Source organism: Telmatherina bonti (genome assembly GCF_933228915.1).
Source record: "Telmatherina bonti genome assembly, chromosome: 3".
NCBI lineage: Eukaryota > Metazoa > Chordata > Actinopteri > Atheriniformes > Telmatherinidae > Telmatherina > Telmatherina bonti.
Window position 1 is genome coordinate 41,162,117 of NC_136621.1, and position 19,156 is coordinate 41,181,272.

General features: G+C 43.6%; 1 protein-coding gene across 1 annotated transcript in view; it reads left to right on the plus strand.

Annotated features, from left to right (window-relative positions):
- The first annotated feature begins 791 nt into the window (after positions 1 to 791).
- Positions 792 to 19,156, plus strand: part of saraf (store-operated calcium entry-associated regulatory factor) — a 22,837-nt gene continuing 4,472 nt past the window's right edge. Inside the window, exons 1-6 of the mRNA XM_079238310.1 lie at positions 792 to 947; positions 3,010 to 3,188; positions 3,258 to 3,417; positions 3,498 to 3,734; positions 3,805 to 3,955; positions 4,037 to 4,116. Coding sequence (XP_079094436.1) covers positions 881 to 947; positions 3,010 to 3,188; positions 3,258 to 3,417; positions 3,498 to 3,734; positions 3,805 to 3,955; positions 4,037 to 4,116 — 874 coding nt within the window. The 5' untranslated portion in view covers positions 792 to 880. The remainder of the gene's footprint in view (positions 948 to 3,009; positions 3,189 to 3,257; positions 3,418 to 3,497; positions 3,735 to 3,804; positions 3,956 to 4,036; positions 4,117 to 19,156) is intronic.

The window sequence follows — 19,156 nt, forward strand, 5'->3', positions numbered from 1 at the left end:
ATCTGATAACAATAAACATATGTAAGAAAAGTGTAAACATAAAAAAAAATAAAATAATACAATCAACACGCAAACAAACTAGAATATATACGTAGAATAATCACAGTTCTGATGGTTCAACTAAATAAAATAACTTGAGTTTGGAGCAGAAAGTCAGACATTTGGGGGAAATGATTTTAAATAGATTGAGGGGAAAATATGTTTGGTGAGTTTGCAGAAACTGACTGCAGTTATGAATATGTTTATGAGATTATGTAAGAATAATAAATTAAACCTGTAGAAGTCGCAGAAATTCGTTTTTTTCCCGTCGCGAGCTGACGTTTTCCCGCCAGTTGGTGGCGCTAAAGCGCCCATTGGTTGTTTACGGGCTGACGTCACACCACCAAAAAAAAAAAAGGAAAACCGCTCCAGGGTCCGCTCCTTTTCTGTCAGGAATAGGATGGTCTGGGGAGAAGACGAGAATTGGCGGGGAGGGGTTTGCTGATTAGATGGAGTGTGGAGCCTTTACTGTTGGAAAAAGGGTTCATCAATAAAATAGATGCTAAACTGATAGTAAAAGAACAGAAAATTATTGACAAAGCCATACTTTCTACACTTTTTTAATATTGTCCCGGTGGACAAATGGGACAATTAGTTACATTGGAACAAAACTTAGCTGCTAGTATATGCTGGAAAGACTCATAAAAACCAGCAGACGCTGTTTTAGGAGTTACATTCATACGCGGAGTGAAAACTCCGACCCTCCACCGGATCACCCGGGCTGTAAATGGTGCGGACCCGCTGATGCAACGCGGACGGGAAAGTTGGTTCCGGTTTCATTCGGCCCAGACTCCAGGCAGCTTTGTTTTCTCTTCCTGAACGGTTCTGTCGGCTTGTTGACATGAAATGGTTTATTTCAGCTCTGCTTCATGTGTTGTTGGCGGGAAACATCCACACCTGGAATGACGGTAAGTTCCACTTCCGGGTTCTGTGGGGTCTCCATGACATCATGAATTCAATTCAAGTTAATTCCACTTTATTCATATAGCGTCAAATCACGGCAATGCCATCTCAAGACGAGATAAAAGACAGAGATAAAGAGAAAAAGAAAGAAGCTCAGTGTATCAGGAAATGTCCCTCAGCAGTCTAAACCTATAGCAGCATAACTAAGGGATGCTAACCATCCCTAGCTATAGGACTTATCAAAAAGATAAGTCTTCAGCCTAGTCTTAAAGGTGGGGAGGGTGTCTGCTTCCCTAACACTAACTGGGAGCTTATTCCATAAGAGAGGGGCCTGATAACCAAAGGCTCTGCCTCCTGCTCGGCTCTTTGAGACTCTAGGAACCACAAGTAAGCCTGCAGTCTGCGAACGAAGTACTCTGCTTGGTATATAAGGAACAATGAGGTCTTTGATATATAGTGGTGCCTGGTTATGGAGGGCTTTATATGTAAGGAGAAGGATTTTAAATTCTATTCTAGATTCAACAGGCAGCCAATGAAGAGAGGCTAAAACTGGAGAAATATGATCTCTCCTGCTGGTTCTGGTCAGGACTCTGGCTGCAGAATTCTGGATCAGCTGAAGGGTTTTCAGGGCATATTTAGGACAGCCCAGTAATAGAGAGTTACAGTAATCTAGTCTCGAAGTAACAAAAGCCTGAACCAGTTTTTCTGCATCACTCTGAGACAGAATGTCCCTAATTTTGGCTTTATTACGTAAATGAAAGAAGGCTGTTTTAGTAACCTGCTTAATATGTGGGACAAAGGACAGGTCAGGGTCAAATATTACTCCAAGGTTTCTCACTGTAGCACTGGAAGCTAAAGTTATGCCATCCAGGTTCATTACAAAACCGGAAAATTTAGCTCTGAGTTTTTCAGATCCAACGAGAATTACTTCAGTCTTATCTGAGTTTAAGAGGAGAAAATTTCTAGACATCCAAGTCTTTATGTCTATGAGACAATTTTGTAGCCTATTGGGCTGATTTGTTTCATCTGGTTTAAAGGATAAGTATATCTGAGTATCATCTGCATAACAATGAAAGTTTATTCCATGCTGTCTAATAATTTTGCCTAAAGGGAGCATATATAGTGTGAAGAGTATTGGTCCAAGTACAGAACCTTGAGGAACTCCATGACTTACTGTAGTTTGGGAGGAGGACTTGTCATTTACATGAACAAACTGAAGTCTATCAGATAAATATGATTTAAACCAGCTTAACGCTGTACCTGTAATTCCAATCACCTGTTCTAGTCTTTGTAACAGAATGTTATGATCGACTGTATCAAATGCAGCACTAAGATCAAGCAAGATAAGTACGGACACAAGTCCTTTGTCTGAGGCCATAAGAAGGTCATTAGTAACTTTCACCAATGCCGTCTCAGTGCTATGATGAGCTCTAAATCCTGACTGAAACTCCTCGCATAAATTATTTCTGCTCAGGTGGGCATGTAGCTGAGCTGAAACTATTTTCTCCAGAATTTTGGACATAAACGGGAGGTTAGATATAGGTCTATAATTTGCTATCACCTCTGGATCCAGAGATTGCTTTTTAAGTAAAGGCTTGATTACAGCAGTTTTAAATGATTGTGGTACATATCCTGTCACTAAAGACATATTGATAAGATTTAGTAGTGATGTATTAATTAAAGGGAAAATGTCCTTAAAGAGGCTCGTTGGGAGAGGGTCTAAGATACAGGTGGATGGTTTAGATGAAGCTATTATTTTAGTTAATTCAGAGGGTTGGACAGGACAGAAACTATTTAGACGTCTTGAAACAGATTCAGACCTACATCATGACGTCATCCAGCAGCAAAGAGCCGGAAAGCGGACTGTGTGGGAAGATGTTACCATGGTAACCAACTGTAAATAAATAACCTGCTTTTTGGTTGTATTTCTAGTTCCTGTACACCCCCCCCCCCCCCCCCCCCCCCCAAAAAAAAAAGAAAAAAACACACACACAGCCTGATCAGAGTTGATCATTAAGGCTTTATGACGGACCTGTCAGCATACCTCCCATGTGTCTCCATCTCCAGGCAGCGTCCTCCTCAGAGACGTCCAGGCTCTGACCTTCCACCGGAATCGCTACACCACCGCGCGTAGATCGAACCCTGTTCCTCAGCTGAAGTGTGTGGGGGGCTCAGCGGGATGCCACGCCTTCATCCCCGAGGTGGTGCAGTGTCTGAACCGAGGCTGGGACGGGGTGGATGTCCAGGTGGGTAGCAGGTTGTCCCGATGTCCCTGAGGACGGTGCAGATCTGGACGTTCCTGTGTGTCTCCGCAGTGGGAGTGCAAGGCCGACATGGAGACGCGGTTCCGGTTCGGGCAGATTGAGGTGAGCTGTGAGGGTTTCAGCCATCCTGCGGACGCCTACGTGCTGCAGGGCTCCTGCGGTCTGGAGTTCACCCTGGAGCTGACCGAGGAGGGGCGGCAGAGGTCTGCAGGTGGGTTGTGAGGATGATGATGGAGGACAGACGTTGTTCCACAGGAACAGCAGACATGTGACAAGCCGTTTGTCCGTCAGGTCCCGGAGGCTCCGCCTTCTTCAGCGGCTTTTCAGGAATCCCGCAGCAGGCGATGGACCCACTGGCCGGCGACGGTTCAGGAGGCCTGCTGGTGGTCGGCGTGCTTCTGCTCTTCGCCTTCGCTGTCTACAAGCTGTTCCTCAGCGGGGACGCCAGCCTGGGGGGGGCGGCTGGCGGGCATCAGCATGGCTCTGCAACCGGACCCCCACCTCCAGGGTTCAAACCGGACTTCACAGGTAGCAGACGGCGAGTAGATCTCCGGGTTCACACCTGCTGGATGTTCATGTTCTCTCTGCTTCTGCTCAGCCGGGTATCCAGGAAACAACCCAGGTTATGGTTTCCATGGCAACTACTCCCATGGACAGCAAGGGGGCTTGGGAGGTCCCGGGACCGGTGGGGGGTTCTGGACTGGCATGGGAACCGGAGGAATGCTCGGATATCTGTTTGGTCGTCAGAGGTTTGTAACGAAGCAGAGAACCCAGAACCCTTAACTCAGAACTCAAGAGTCCAGCTTGTTATCCGTGTTCTTGTTTTTCAGAAACCAGCCCTGCAGGCCGCCTCCTTCCAGAGATGGCTTCTTCACCTCTTCCTCCTCTTCTGGGACCCGCACAGCCTCAGGTAGAACCGCTGCATGTGGGACGCTGGACCAGAACAGACCAGATAAACCAGTTTTTACATGACATGGGAACCAGCTGCTTCTGGTTTTTCCAGGTTTATGTGGAAATATTAATCAAGCTTTATTTATATCCCAGTTTTTCTACAGTTTCAGTCAAACTGCTCAGATTGGACCACGGTGTGAACCTGAAATGAAATGAAATATGAATAAAATGAAACTTTAAAGAAAGAAAGATTAGAAAATAGAAAAATGAAAAATGAGAAATAAGAAGAAAATGGAAATGTAGAAAAAATAATTAAAACTGTTTGAAATAAATTATAAAATATAACAAAAGAAAAGACAAACAAAATTAAAACCGCAAGCGGTGATATAGGCCCTCGCACCATGGCGCCGCTCGGCATAATGCCACCGCCTCCCCTGGCAACATCCTTCCCATGCCTCTCTCAACCTAAAGTGCAGCCAGACTGCACTTCAGGCCATTAAGGCCTTATGAAGAGTCAATTCCTGTCACCAAGGGGCGGGGCTAACTTATAATCTATTTATTGACATGCACAAATGTGAAGGATATGACTGGCATCATCTGTAGCAAATTTGGTGCAGGTTGGTTGTTTTTTGTGGGAGTTATGTCGGTTTTCCTTTTCGTTGCATCACATCTGCTTTGCTGCCCCGCCTCTCCTAAACGATATCCCCTATTAAAAGAAATAGCACAACTTTTAATCACACATGTCTCTTGAGCATCCTGACTCATTTGGGTTAAAGTTGGATAAAATTCTTGGGAGGAGTTGCTCAAAATGCATGGCAAAGAAAATGACAGAAATGACCCCAAATATGTCACCTTTTTCAAAATGGCTGACTTCCTGTTTGATTTAGCCCATATGTCCAAGAGACGTTCTTCAAGGTACTGGGAGGGTCTACAAGTTTCCCGAATCATATCCATGTCAGTCAATGCAGTGGGCGGGGCTGATTGATTGAAATATTGTAGGGGGCGCTATGGAGCCATTTACGATCTTCTCCACTATATTGTAATTTTACTCTATTAAGGACATAACTGTCATGACTCATGGCAAGTATGGTGAAGATCAACAATTTCACGGCTTTGTCACAGGTACTTCCTGGTTCATGATATCAGACACTTGTTGTTGCCAAGGGGTGGGGCTAGTTCAGAGTCATATTATTGCATTGTATATTTTGTTCATCATAGGACTGGCATCAAATGTGTCGATTCCTGTGCTGATATGTTGTTTTATGTGGGAGTTTTAGCAATAAGTCTTTGTTAATAAGACATCAAACTTTGAGGGCCCGCCCCTCCTAAACTAAATCTTCTATTAGAAGAAATAACACAACTTTAAATCACACATGCCTCCTGAGCATCCTGTGCTCTGTGGGTGTCAGTTGGACAATATCCCTAGGAGGAGTTGTTTAAAATGCATGGCAAAGAAATGACCCCAAAAATGGCACCTTTTTCAAAATGGCCGACTTCCTGTTGGATGTGGCCCATATGTCCAAGAGACTTTTTTGAAGGTACTGGAAGGTTCTCCAACTGTGCTGAATTTTATTCATGTCGGTCCATGTAGTGGGCGGGGCTGATTGATTGAAATTTTGTAGGGGGCGCTATGGAGACATGCTCCATTTATTCCATAATGTTTCAATGGGGCTTAGTTCAGGGCCTTACTGTCATCAGTCATGGCAAGTATGGTGGCGGTCCAAGGTTCCATGGCTTGGTCACAGGTACTTCCTGTTTCATGGCGTTGGACCGCCATTCGCCATGTCCTGTTTAGCGTAGCAACTTGAGGTTTTTATTGTGGCATCATGAAAGGGTTTGACATGTTTTGGAGGAGGCTCAAGTGTTTTGGACCATTTGCTTAGAAGCATGACCCTCAAACGTGGAAAAAACCACTTCCTGTTGTAAGTGGGCGGAGCTTAGGTCTACACCAGCAATGGTCACATTAATCTGTTCAGGACTGATCCCTTATTAATGCCTATAAGTTTTAGGGTGATCAGATCAAAATTGACTATTTTATAGTGATTTATGATGCCACGCCGCCGCATGGAACTTTGCCATGGCGTCACGGGCACGCCGTGCAGCGTAGAGCAACGTCCTTTATAAGATCTCTTCACCAACATGTTTTGTGATGCCTGAGTGAATTTGGGCCATGTGGTGTCTACCAAGCCAGAGTTATGGGTGTGTGAGCAAAAAACAACACTTTTGACCTCCAGGGGGCGTGGCTATTTCATAATCAAAATATTGACATATAGAACTCTGTAGGAGGGGACTGCCATCATATCTAGCAAATTTGGTGCAGAAATGTTGCTTTATGTGGGAGTTATATCCGTTTAATTTTTCATGGCGAGACATCAAACTTTGAGGCCCCGCCCCTCGTAAACTAAGTCTCCTATTAGAAGAACTAACACAACATTTAATCACACATGCCTCCTGAACATCCTCAGCAATTTGTGGCTCAGTGGGATAAAAGCTCTAGGACGAGTTCGTTAAAATGCGAGGTGCTAAAACGCCAAAATATTGACTTTGACCTAAAATGGCCGCCTTCCTGTCGACATTTCACCATGACATTAAGAGGATTTTTTGTTCGCCCTAGCATGTAGATCATGTGTATGAATTTTCATAAAGATTAACGACATGCACTGGCGGGGCACCTAAAATAGGTGGCGCTCTCATTCAGTTTCACCCAAACATTCTGGAGCACCTCAAAATATCAAATTTTTCACATTCCCTTGGGGGGGTACGCAAAATTTGGTGAGTTTTTGAGCATGTTCAGGCCTCCAAAAAAGCAATTCATTTATTAGGAGAATAATAATAATAATAATAATTAAAACCGCAAGCGGTGATATAGGCCCTCGCACCATGGCGCCGCTCGGCATAATGCCACCGCCTCCCCTGGCGACATCCTTCCCATGCCTCTCTCAACCTAAAGTGCAGCCAAACTGCACTTCAGGCCATTTAGGCCTTATGAACGGTCACTTCCTGTCACCAAGGGGCGGGGCTAACTTATCATCTAATTATTGACATGCACAAATGTGAAGAATATGACTGGCATCATCTGTAGTGAATTTGGTGCAGGTTGGTTGTTTTTTGTGGGAGTTATGTCAGTTTTCCTTTTCATTGCATCACATCTGCTTTGCTGCCCCGCCTCTCCTAAATGATATCCCCTATTAAAAGAAATAGCACAACTTCTAATCACACATGCCTCTTGAGCATCCTGACTCATTTGGGTTAAAGTTGGACAACATTCTTAGGAGAAATTCCTCAAAATGCATGGCAAAGAAAATGACAGAAATGACCCCAAAAATGGCACCTTTTTCAAAATGGCCGACTTCCTGTTGGATTTAGCCCATATGTCCAACAGACTTTTTTGAAGGTACTGGAAGGTTCTAAAACTGTGCCGAATCATATCCATGTCAGTCAATGTAGTGGGCGGGGCTGATTGATTGAAATATTGTAGGGGGCGCTATGGATCCATTTACTATCTTCTCCATTATAGTGTAATTTTATTTTATTAAGGACATAACTGTCATGACTCATGGCAAGTATGGTGAAGATCAAAGGTTTCATGGCTTTGTTACAGGTACTTCCTGGTTCATGATATCAGACACTTGTTGTTGCCAAGGGGTGGGTCTAATTCATAGTCATGTTATTGCATTGTATATTTTGTTCATCATGGGACTGGCATCAAATGTGGCGATTCCTGTGCTGATATGTTGTTTTATGTGGGAGTTTTAGCAATAAGTCTTTGTTAATGAGACATAAAACTTTGAGGGCCCGCCCCTCCTAAACTAAATCTTCTATTAGAAGAAATAACACAACTTTAAATCGCACATGCCTCCTGAGCATCCTGTGCAAGTTGGGTGTCAGTTGGACAATATCCCTAGGAGGAGTTGTTTAAAATGCATGGCAAAGAAATGACCCCAAAAATGGCACCTTTTTCAAAATGGCCGACTTCCTGTTGGTTTTGGCCCATATGTCCAAGAGACTTTTTTGAAGGTACTGGAAGGTTCTCCAACTGTGCTGAATTTTATCCATGTCGGTCCATGTAGTGGGCGGGGCTGATTGATTGAAATTTTGTAGGGGGCGCTATGGAGACATGCTCCATTTATTCCATAATGTTTCAATGGGGCTTAGTTCAGGGCCTTACTGTCATCAGTCATGGCAAGTATGGTGGCGGTCCAAGGTTCCATGGCTTGGTCACAGGTACTTCCTGTTTCATGGCGTTGGACCGCCATTCGCCATGTCCCGTTTAGCGTAGCGACTTGAGGTTTTTATTGTGGCCTCATGAAAGGGTTTGACATGTTTTGGAGGAGTCTCAAGTGTTTGGGACCATTTGCTTAGAAGCATGACCCTCAAACGTGGAAAAAAACACTTCCTGTTGTAAGTGGGCGGGGCTTAGGTTTACACCAGCAATGGTCACATTAATCTGTTCAGGACTGATCCCTTATTAATCCCTATAAGTTTTAGGGTGATCAGATCAAAATTGACAATTTTATAGTGATTTATGATGTCACGCCGCCGCATGGAACTTCGCCATAGCGTCACGGGCACGCCGTGCAGCGTAGAGCAACGACCTTTATCAGATCTCTTCACCAACATGTTTTGTGATGCCTGAGTGAATTTGGGCCATGTGGTGTCTACCAAGCCAGAGTTATGGGTGTGTGAGCAAAAAACAACACTTTTGACCTCCAGGGGGCGTGGCTATTTCATAATCAAAATATTGACATATAGAACTCTGTAGGAGGGGACTGCCATCATATCTAGCAAATTTGGTGCAGAAATGTTGCTTTATGTGGGAGTTATAGCTGTTTAATTTTTCATGGCGAGACATCAAACTTTGAGGCCCCGCCCCTCGTAAACTAAGTCTCCTATTAGAAGAAATAACACAACATTTAATCACACATGCCTCCTGAACATCCTGAGCAATTTGTGGCTCAGTGGGATAAAAGCCCTAGGACGAGTTCGTTAAAATGCGAGGTGCTAAAACGCCAAAATATTGACTTTGACCTAAAATGGCCGCCTTCCTGTCGACATTTCACCATGACATTAAGAGGATTTTTTGTTCGCCCTAGCATGTAGATCATGTGTATGAATTTTCATAAAGATTAACGACATGCAGTGGCGGGGCACCTAAAATAGGTGGCGCTCTCGTTCAGTTTCGCCCAAACATTCTGGAGCACCTCAAAATATCAAATTTTTGGCATTCCCTTGGGGGGGTACGCAAAATTTGGTGAGTTTTCGAGCACGTTCAGGCCTCCAAAAAAGCACGCGAAGTGTCCGAATAAAAATAATAATAATAATAATAATTAAAACCGCAAGCGGTGATATAGGCCCTCGCACCATGGCGCCGCTCGGCATAATGCCACCGCCTCCCCTGGCAACATCCTTCCCATGCCTCTCTCAACCTAAAGTGCAGCCAGACTGCACTTCAGGCCATTTAGGCCTTATGAAGGGTCACTTCCTGTCACCAAGGGGCGGGGCTAATTTATAATCTAACTATTGACATGCACAAATGTGAAGAATATGACTGGCATCATCTGTAGTGAATTTGGTGTAGGTTGGTTGTTTTTTGTGGGAGTTATGTCAGTTTTCCTTTTCGTTGCATCACATCTGCTTTGCTGCCCCGCCTCTCCTAAATGATATCCCCTATTAAAAGAAATAGCACAACTTTTAATCACACATGCCTCTTGAGCATCCTAACTCATTTGGGTTAAAGTTGGACAAAATTCTTAGAAGGAACTTCTCAAAATGCATGACAAAGAAAATGACAGAAATGACCCCAAAAATGACACCTTTTTCAAAATGGCCGACTTCCTGTTTGATTTAGCCCATATGTCCAAGAGACTTTTTTGAAGGTGCTGGAATGGTCTATGAGTGTGCTGAATTTTATCCATGTCAGTCAATGTAGTGGGCGGGGCTGATTGATTGAAATATTGTAGGGGGCGCTATGGAGCCATTTACTATCTTTTCCACTATATTATAATTTTACTCTATTAAGGACATAACTGTCATGACTCATGGCAAGTATGGTGAAGATCAAAGGTTTCATGGCTTTGTTACAGGTACTTCCTGGTTCACGATATCAGACACTTGTTGTTGCCAAGGGGTGGTGCTAGTTCATAGTCATATTATTGCATTGTATATTTTGTTCATCATGGGACTGGCATCAAATGTGGTGATTCCTGTGCTGATATGTTGTTTTATGTGGGAGTTTTATCAATAAGTCTTTGTTAATGAGACATAAAACTTTGAAGGGCCGCCCCTCCTAAACTAAATCTTCTATTAGAAGAAATAACACAACTTTACATCACACATGCCTCCTGAGCATCCTGTGCAAGTTGGGTGTCAGTTGGACAATATCCCTAGGAGGAGTTGTTTAAAATGCATGGCAAAGAAAGGACCCCAACAATGGCACCTTTTTCAAAATGGCCGACTTCCTGTTGAATTTAGCCCATATGTCCAAGAGACTTTTTTGAAGGTACTGGAAGGTTCTCCAACTGTGCTGAATTTCATCCATGTCGGTCAATGTAGTGGGCGGGGCTGATTGATTGAAATATTGTAGGGGGCGCTATGGAGACATGCTCCATTTATTCCATAATGTGTCAATGGGGCTTAGTTCAGGGCCTTACTGTCATCAGTCATGGCAAGTTTGGTGGCGGTCCAAGGTTCCATGGCTTGGTCACAGGTACTTCCTGTTTCATGGCGTTGGACCGCCATTCGCCATGTACTGTTTAGCGTAGCAACTTGAGGTTTTTATTGTGGCATCATGAAAGGGTTTGACATGTTTTGGAGGAGTCTCAAGTGTTTGGGAACATTTGCTTAGAAGCATGACCCTCAAACGTGGAAAAAACCACTTCCTGTTGTAAGTGGGCGGGGCTTAGGTCTAGACCAGCAATGGTCACATTAATCTGTTCAGGACTGATCCCTTATTAATCCCTATAAGTTTTAGGGTGATCAGATCAAAATTGACAATTTTATAGTGATTTATGATGTCACGCCGCCGCATGGAACTTCGCCATGGCGTCACGGGCACGCCGTGCGGTGTAGAGCAACGTCCTTTATCAGATCTCTTCACCAACATGTTTTGTGATGCCTGAGTGAATTTGGGCCATGTGGTGTCCACCAAGCCAGAGTTATGGGTGTGTGAGCAAAAAATAACACTTTTGACCTCCAGGGGGCGTGGCTATTTCATAATCAAAATATTGACATATAGAACTCTGTAGGAGGGGACTGCCATCATATCTAGCAAATTTGGTGCAGAAATGTTGCTTTATGTAGGAGTTATATCCGTTTAATTTTTCATGGCGAGACATCAAACTTTGAGGCCCCGCCCCTCGTAAACTAAGTCTCCTATTAGAAGAAATAACACAACATTTAATCACACATGCCTCCTGAACATCCTCAGCAATTTGTGGCTCAGTGGGATAAAAGCTCTAGGACGAGTTCGTTAAAATGCGAGGTGCTAAAACGCCAAAATATTGACTTTGACCTAAAATGGCCGCCTTCCTGTCGACATTTCACCATGACATTAAGAGGATTTTTTGTTCGCCCTAGCATGTAGATCATGTGTATGAATTTTCATAAAGATTAACGACATGCAGTGGCGGGGCACCTAAAATAGGTGGCGCTCTCATTCAGTTTTGCCCAAACATTCTGGAGCACCTCAAAATATCAAATTTTTCGCATTCCCTTGGGGGGGTACGCAAAATTTGGTGAGTTTTTGAGCATGTTCAGGCCTCCAAAAAAGCAATTCATTTATTAGGAGAATAATAATAATAATAATAATTAAAACCGCAAGCGGTGATATAGGCCCTCGCACCATGGCACCACTCGGCATAATGCCACCGCCTCCCCTGGCAACATCCTTCCCATGCCTCTCTCAATCTAAAATGCAGCCAGACTGCACTTCAGGCCATTTAGGCCTTATGAAGGGTCACTTCCTGTCACCAAGGGGCGGGGCTAACTTATCATCTAATTATTGACATGCACAAATGTGAAGAATATGACTGGCATCATCTGTAGTGAATTTGGTGCAGGTTGGTTGTTTTTTGTGGGAGTTATGTCAGTTTTCCTTTTCATTGCATCACATCTGCTTTGCTGCCCCGCCTCTCCTAAATGACATCCCCTATTAAAAGAAATAGCACAACTTTTAATCACACATGTCTCTTGAGCATCCTGACTCATTTGGGTTAAAGTTGGATAAAATTCTTGGGAGGAGTTGCTCAAAATGCATGGCAAAGAAAATGACAGAAATTACCCCAAATATGTCACCTTTTTCAAAATGGCTGACTTCCTGTTTTATTTAGCCCATATGTCCAAGAGACTTTTTTGAAGGTACTGGAAGGTTCTCCAACTGTGCCGAATCATATCCATGTCAGTCAGTGTAGTGGGCGGGGCTGATTGATTGAAATATTGTAGGGGGCGCTATGGAGCCATTTACGATCTTCTCCACTATATTGTAATTTTACTCTATTAAGGACATAACTGTCATGACTCATGGCAAGTATGGTGAAGATCAACAATTTCACGGCTTTGTCACAGGTACTTCCTGGTTCATGATATCAGACACTTGTTGTTGCCAAGGGGTGGGGCTAATTCATAGTCATATTATTGCATTGTAGATTTTGTTCATCATAGGACTGGCATCAAATGGGTCGATTCCTGTGCTGATATGTTGTTTTATGTGGGAGTTTTAGCAATAAGTCTTTGTTAATAAGACATAAAACTTTGAGGGCCCGCCCCTCCTAAACTAAATCTTCTATTAGAAGAAATAACACAACTTTAAATCACACATGCCTCCTGAGCATCCTGTGCAAGTTGGGTGTCAGTTGGACAATATCCCTAGGAGGAGTTGTTTAAAATGCATGGCAAAGAAATGACCCCAAAAATGACACCTTTTTCAAAATGGCCGACTTCCTGTTGAAGTTAGCCCATATGTCCAAGAGACTTTTTTTGAAGGTACTGGCAGGTTCTCCAACTGTGCTGAATTTTATCCATGTCGGTCCATGTAGTGGGCGGGGCTGATTGATTGAAATTTTGTAGGGGGCGCTATGGAGACATGCTCCATTTATTCCATAATGTTTCAATGGGGCTTAGTGCAGGGCCTTACTGTCATCAGTCATGGCAAGTTTGATGGCGGTCCAAGGTTCCATGGCTTGGTCACAGGTACTTCCTGTTTCATGGCGTTGGACCGCCATTCGCCATGTCCCGTTTAGCGTAGCGACTTGAGGTTTTTATTGTGGCATCATGAAAGGGTTTGACATGTTTTGGAGGAGTCTCAAGTGTTTGGGATCATTTGCTTAGAAGCATGATCCTCAAACGTGGAAAAAACCACTTCCTGTTGTAAGTGGGCGGGGCTGAGGTCTACACCAGCAATGGTCACATTAATCTGTTCAGGACTGATCCCTTATTAATCCCTATAAGTTTTAGGGTGATCAGATCAAAATTGACAATTTTATAGTGATTTATGATGTCACGCCGCCGCATGGAACTTCGCCATGGCGTCACGGGCACGCCGTGCAGCGTAGAGCAACGTCCTTTACCAGATCTCTTCACCGACATGTTTTGTGATGCCTGAGTGAATTTGGGCCATGTGGTGTCCACCAAGCCAGAGTTCTGGGTGTGTGAGCAAAAAACAACACTTTAGACCTCCAGGGGGCGTGGCTATTTCATAATCAAAATATTGACATATAGAACTCTGTAGGAGGGGACTGCCATCATATCTAGCAAATTTGGTGCAGAAATGTTGCTTTATGTGGGAGTTATATCCGTTTAATTTTTCATGGCGAGACATCAAACTTTGAGGCCCCGCCCCTCGTAAACTAAGTCTCCTATTAGAAGAAATAACACAACATTTAATCACACATGCCTCCTGAACATCCTGAGCAATTTGTGGCTCAGTGGGATAAAAGCCCTAGGACGAGTTCGTTAAAATGCGAGGTGCTAAAACGCCAAAATATTGACTTTGACCTTAAATGGCCGCCTTCCTGTCGACATTTCACCATGACATTAAGAGGATTTTTTGTTCGCCCTAGCATGTAGATCATGTGTATGAATTTTCATAAAGATTAACGACATGCAGTGGCGGGGCACCTAAAATAGGTGGCGCTCTCATTCAGTTTCGCCCAAACATTCTGGAGCACCTCAAAATATCAAATTTTTCGTATTCCCTTGGGGGGGTACGCAAAATTTGGTGAGTTTTCGAGCACGTTCAGGCCTCCAAAAAAGCACGCGAAGTGTCCGAATAAAAATAATAATAATAATAATAATTAAAACCGCAAGCGGTGATATAGGCCCTCGCACCATGGCGCCGCTCGGCATAATGCCACCGCCTCCCCTGCCGACATCCTTCCCATGCCTCTCTCAACCTAAAGTGCAGCCAGACTGCACTTCAGGCCATTTAGGCCTTATGAACGGTCACTTCCTGTCACCAAGGGGCGGGGCCAATTTATAATCTAATTATTGACATACAGAAATGTGAAGGATATGACTGGCATCATCTGTAGCAAATTTGGTGCAGGTTGGTTGTTTTTTGTGGGAGTTATGTCAGTTTTCCTTTTCATTGCATCACAGCTGCTTTGCTGCCCCGCCTCTCCTAAACGATATCCTCTATTAAAAGAAATAGCACAACTTCTAATCACACATGCCTCTTGAGCATCCTGACTCATTTGGGTTAAAGTTGGATAAAATTCATGGGAGGAGTTGCTCAAAATGCATGGCAAAGAAAATGACAGAAATTACCCCAAATATGTCACCTTTTTCAAAATGGCTGACTTCCTGTTTTATTTAGCCCATATGTCCAAGAGACTTTTTTGAAGGTACTGGAAGGTTCTCCAACTGTGCCGAATCATATCCATGTCAGTCAGTGTAGTGGGCGGGGCTGATTGATTGAAATATTGTAGGGGGCGCTATGGAGCCATTTACGATCTTCTCCACTATATTGTAATTTTACTCTATTAAGGACATAACTGTCATGACTCATGGCAAGTATGGTGAAGATCAACAATTTCACGGCTTTGTCACAGGTACTTCCTGGTTCATGATATCAGACACTTGTTGTTGCCAAGGGGTGGGGCTAATTCATAGTCATATTATTGCATTGTAGATTTTGTTCATCATAGGACTGGCATCAAATGGGTCGATTCCTGTGCTGATATGTTGTTTTATGTGGGAGTTTTAGCAATAAGTCTTTGTTAATAAGACATAAAACTTTGAGGGCCCGCCCCTCCTAAACTAAATCTTCTATTAGAAGAAATAACACAACTTTAAATCACACATGCCTCCTGAGCATCCTGTGCAAGTTGGGTGTCAGTTGGACAATATCCCTAGGAGGAGTTGTTTAAAATGCATGGCAAAGAAATGACCCCAAAAATGACACCTTTTTCAAAATGGCCGACTTCCTGTTGAATTTAGCCCATATGTCCAAGAGACTTTTTTGAAGGTACTGGCAGGTTCTCCAACTGTGCTGAATTTTATCCATGTCGGTCCATGTAGTGGGCGGGGCTGATTGATTGAAATTTTGTAGGGGGCGCTATAGAGACATGCTCCATTTATTCCATAATGTTTCAATGGGGCTTAGTTCAGGGCCTTACTGTCATCAGTCATGGCAAGTTTGATGGCAGTCCAAGGTTCCATGGCTTGGTCACAGGTACTTCCTGTTTCATGGCGTTGGACCGCCATTCGCCATGTCCCGTTTAGCGTAGCGACTTGAGGTTTTTATTGTGGCATCATGAAAGGGTTTGACATGTTTTGGAGGAGTCTCAAGTGTTTGGGATCATTTGCTTAGAAGCATGATCCTCAAACGTGGAAAAAACCACTTCCTGTTGTAAGTGGGCGGGGCTGAGGTCTACACCAGCAATGGTCACATTAATCTGTTCAGGACTGATCCCTTATTAATCCCTATAAGTTTTAGGGTGATCAGATCAAAATTGACAATTTTATAGTGATTTATGATGTCACGCCGCCGCATGGAAATTCGCCATGGCGTCACGGGCACGCCGTGCAGCGTAGAGCAACGTCCTTTACCAGATCTCTTCACCGACATGTTTTGTGATGCCTGAGTGAATTTGGGCCATGTGGTGTCCACCAAGCCAGAGTTCTGGGTGTTTGAGCAAAAAACAACACTTTAGACCTCCAGGGGGCGTGGCTATTTCATAATCAAAATATTGACATATAGAACTCTGTAGGAGGGGACTGCCATCATATCTAGAAAATTTGGTGCAGAAATGTTGCTTTATGTGGGAGTTATATCCGTTTAATTTTTCATGGCGAGACATCAAACTTTGAGGCCCCGCCCCTCGTAAACTAAGTCTCCTATTAGAAGAAATAACACAACATTTAATCACACATGCCTCCTGAACATCCTGAGCAATTTGTGGCTCAGTGGGATAAAAGCCCTAGGACGAGTTCGTTAAAATGCGAGGTGCTAAAACGCCAAAATATTGACTTTGACCTAAAATGGCCGCCTTCCTGTCGACATTTCACCATGACATTAAGAGGATTTTTTGTTCGCCCTAGCATGTAGATCATGTGTATAAATTTTCATAAAGATTAACGACATGCAGTGGCGGGGCACCTAAAATAGGTGGCGCTCTCATTCAGTTTCGCCCAAACATTCTGGAGCACCTCAAAATATCAAATTTTTCGTATTCCCTTGGGGGGGTACGCAAAATTTGGTGAGTTTTCGAGCACGTTCAGGCCTCCAAAAAAGCACGCGAAGTGTCCGAATAAAAATAATAATAATAATAAACGCTGCAATTACAATAGGCCTTCGCACTGCCAAGGTGCTCGGGCCTAATAATTAAAACCGCAGGCGGTGATATAGGCCCTCGCACCATGGCGCCGCTCGGCATCATGCCACCGCCTCCCCTGGCAACATCCTTCCCATGCCTCTCTCAACCTAAAGTGCAGCCAGACTGCACTTCAGACCATTTAGGTTTTATGAAGGGTCACTTCCTGTCACCAAAGGGCGGGGCTAACTTATCATCTAATTATTGACATGCACAAATGTGAAGGATATGACTGGCATCATCTGTAGCAAATTTGGTGCAGGTTGGTTGTTTTTTGGGGGATTTATGTCAGTTTTTCTTTTTGTTGCATCACATCTGCTTTGCTGCCCCGCCTCTTCTAAACGATATCCCCTATTAAAAGAAATAGCACAACTTTTAATCACACATGTCTCTTGAGCATCCTGACTCATTTGGGTTAAAGTTGGATAAAATTCTTGGGAGAAGTTCCTCAAAATGCATGGTAAAGAAAATGACAGAAATGACCCCAAAAATGGCACCTTTTTCAAAATGGCCGACTCCCTGTTTGATTTAGCCCATATGTCCAAGAGACTTTTTTGAAGGTACTGGGAGCGTCTACAAGTTTGCCGAATCATAACCATGTCAGTCAATGTAGTGGGCGGGGCTAATTAATTAAAATATTGTAGGGGGCGCTATGGAGCCATTTACTATCTTCTCCACTATATTGTAATTTTACTCTATTAAGGACTTTACTGTCATAAGTCATGGCAAGTATGGTGAAGATCAAAGGTTTCATGGCTTTGTTACAGGTACTTACTGGTTCACGATATCAGACACTTGTTGTTGCCAAGGGGTGGGGCTAATTCATAGTCCCATTATTGCATTGTACATTTTGTTCATCATGGGACTGGCATCAAATGTGTCGATTCCTGTGCTGATATGTTGTTTTATGTGGGAGGTTTAGCAATAAGTCTTTGTTAATAAGACATCAAACTTTGAGGGCCCGCCCCTCCTAAACTAAATCTTCTATTAGAAGAAATAACACAACTTTAAATCACACATGCCTCCTGAGCATCCTGTGCAAGTTGGGTGTCAGTTGGACAATATCCCTAGGAGGAGTTGTTTAAAATGCATGGCAAAGAAATGACCCCAAAAATGGCGCCTTTTTCAAAATGGCCGACTTCCTGTTGAATTTAGCCCATATGTCCAAGAGACTTTTTTGAAGGTACTGGAAGGTTCTCCAACTGTGCTGAATTTTATCCATGTCGGTCCATGTAGTGGGCGGGGCTGATTGATTGAAATTTTGTAGGGGGCGCTATAGAGACATGCTCCATGTATTCCATTATGTTTCAATGGGGCTTAGTTCAGGGCCTTACTGTCATCAGTCATGGCAAGTATGGTTGCGGTCCAAGGTTCCATGGCTTGGTCACAGGTACTTCCTGTTTCATGGCGTTGGACCGCCATTCGCCATGTCCCGTTTAGCGTAGCGACTTGAGGTTTTTATTGTGGCATCATGAAAGGGTTTGACATGTTTTGGAGGAGGCTCAAGTGTTTTGGACCATTTGCTTAGAAGCATGACCCTCAAACGTGCAAAAAAACACTTCCTGTTGTAAGTGGGCGGAGTTTAGGTCTACACCAGCAATGGTCACAGTAATCTGTTCAGGACTGATCCCTTATTAATCCCTATAAGTTTTAGGGTGATCAGATCAAAATTGACAATTTTATAGTGATTTATGATGTCACGCCGCCGCATGGAACTTCGCCATGGCGTCACGGGCACGCCGTGCAGCGTAGAGCAACGTCCTTTATAAGATCTCTTCACCAACATGTTTTGTGATGCCTGAGTGAATTTGGGCCATGTGGTGTCCACCAAGCCAGAGTTATGGGTGTGTGAGCAAAAAACAACACTTTTGACCTCCAGGGGGCGTGGCTATTTCATAATCAAAATATTGACATATAGAACTCTGTAGGAGGGGACTGCCATCATATCTAGCAAATTTGGTGCAGAAATGTTGCTTTATGTGGGAGTTATATCCGTTTAATTTTTCATGGCGAGACATCAAACTTTGAGGCCCCGCCCCTCGTAAACTAAGTCTCCTATTAGAAGAAATAACACAACATTTAATCACACATGCCTCCTGAACATCCTCAGCAATTTGTGGCTCAGTGGGATAAAAGCTCTAGGACGAGTTCGTTAAAATGCGAGGTGCTAAAACGCCAAAATATTGACTTTGACCTAAAATGGCCGCCTTCCTGTCGACATTTCACCATGACATTAAGAGGATTTTTTGT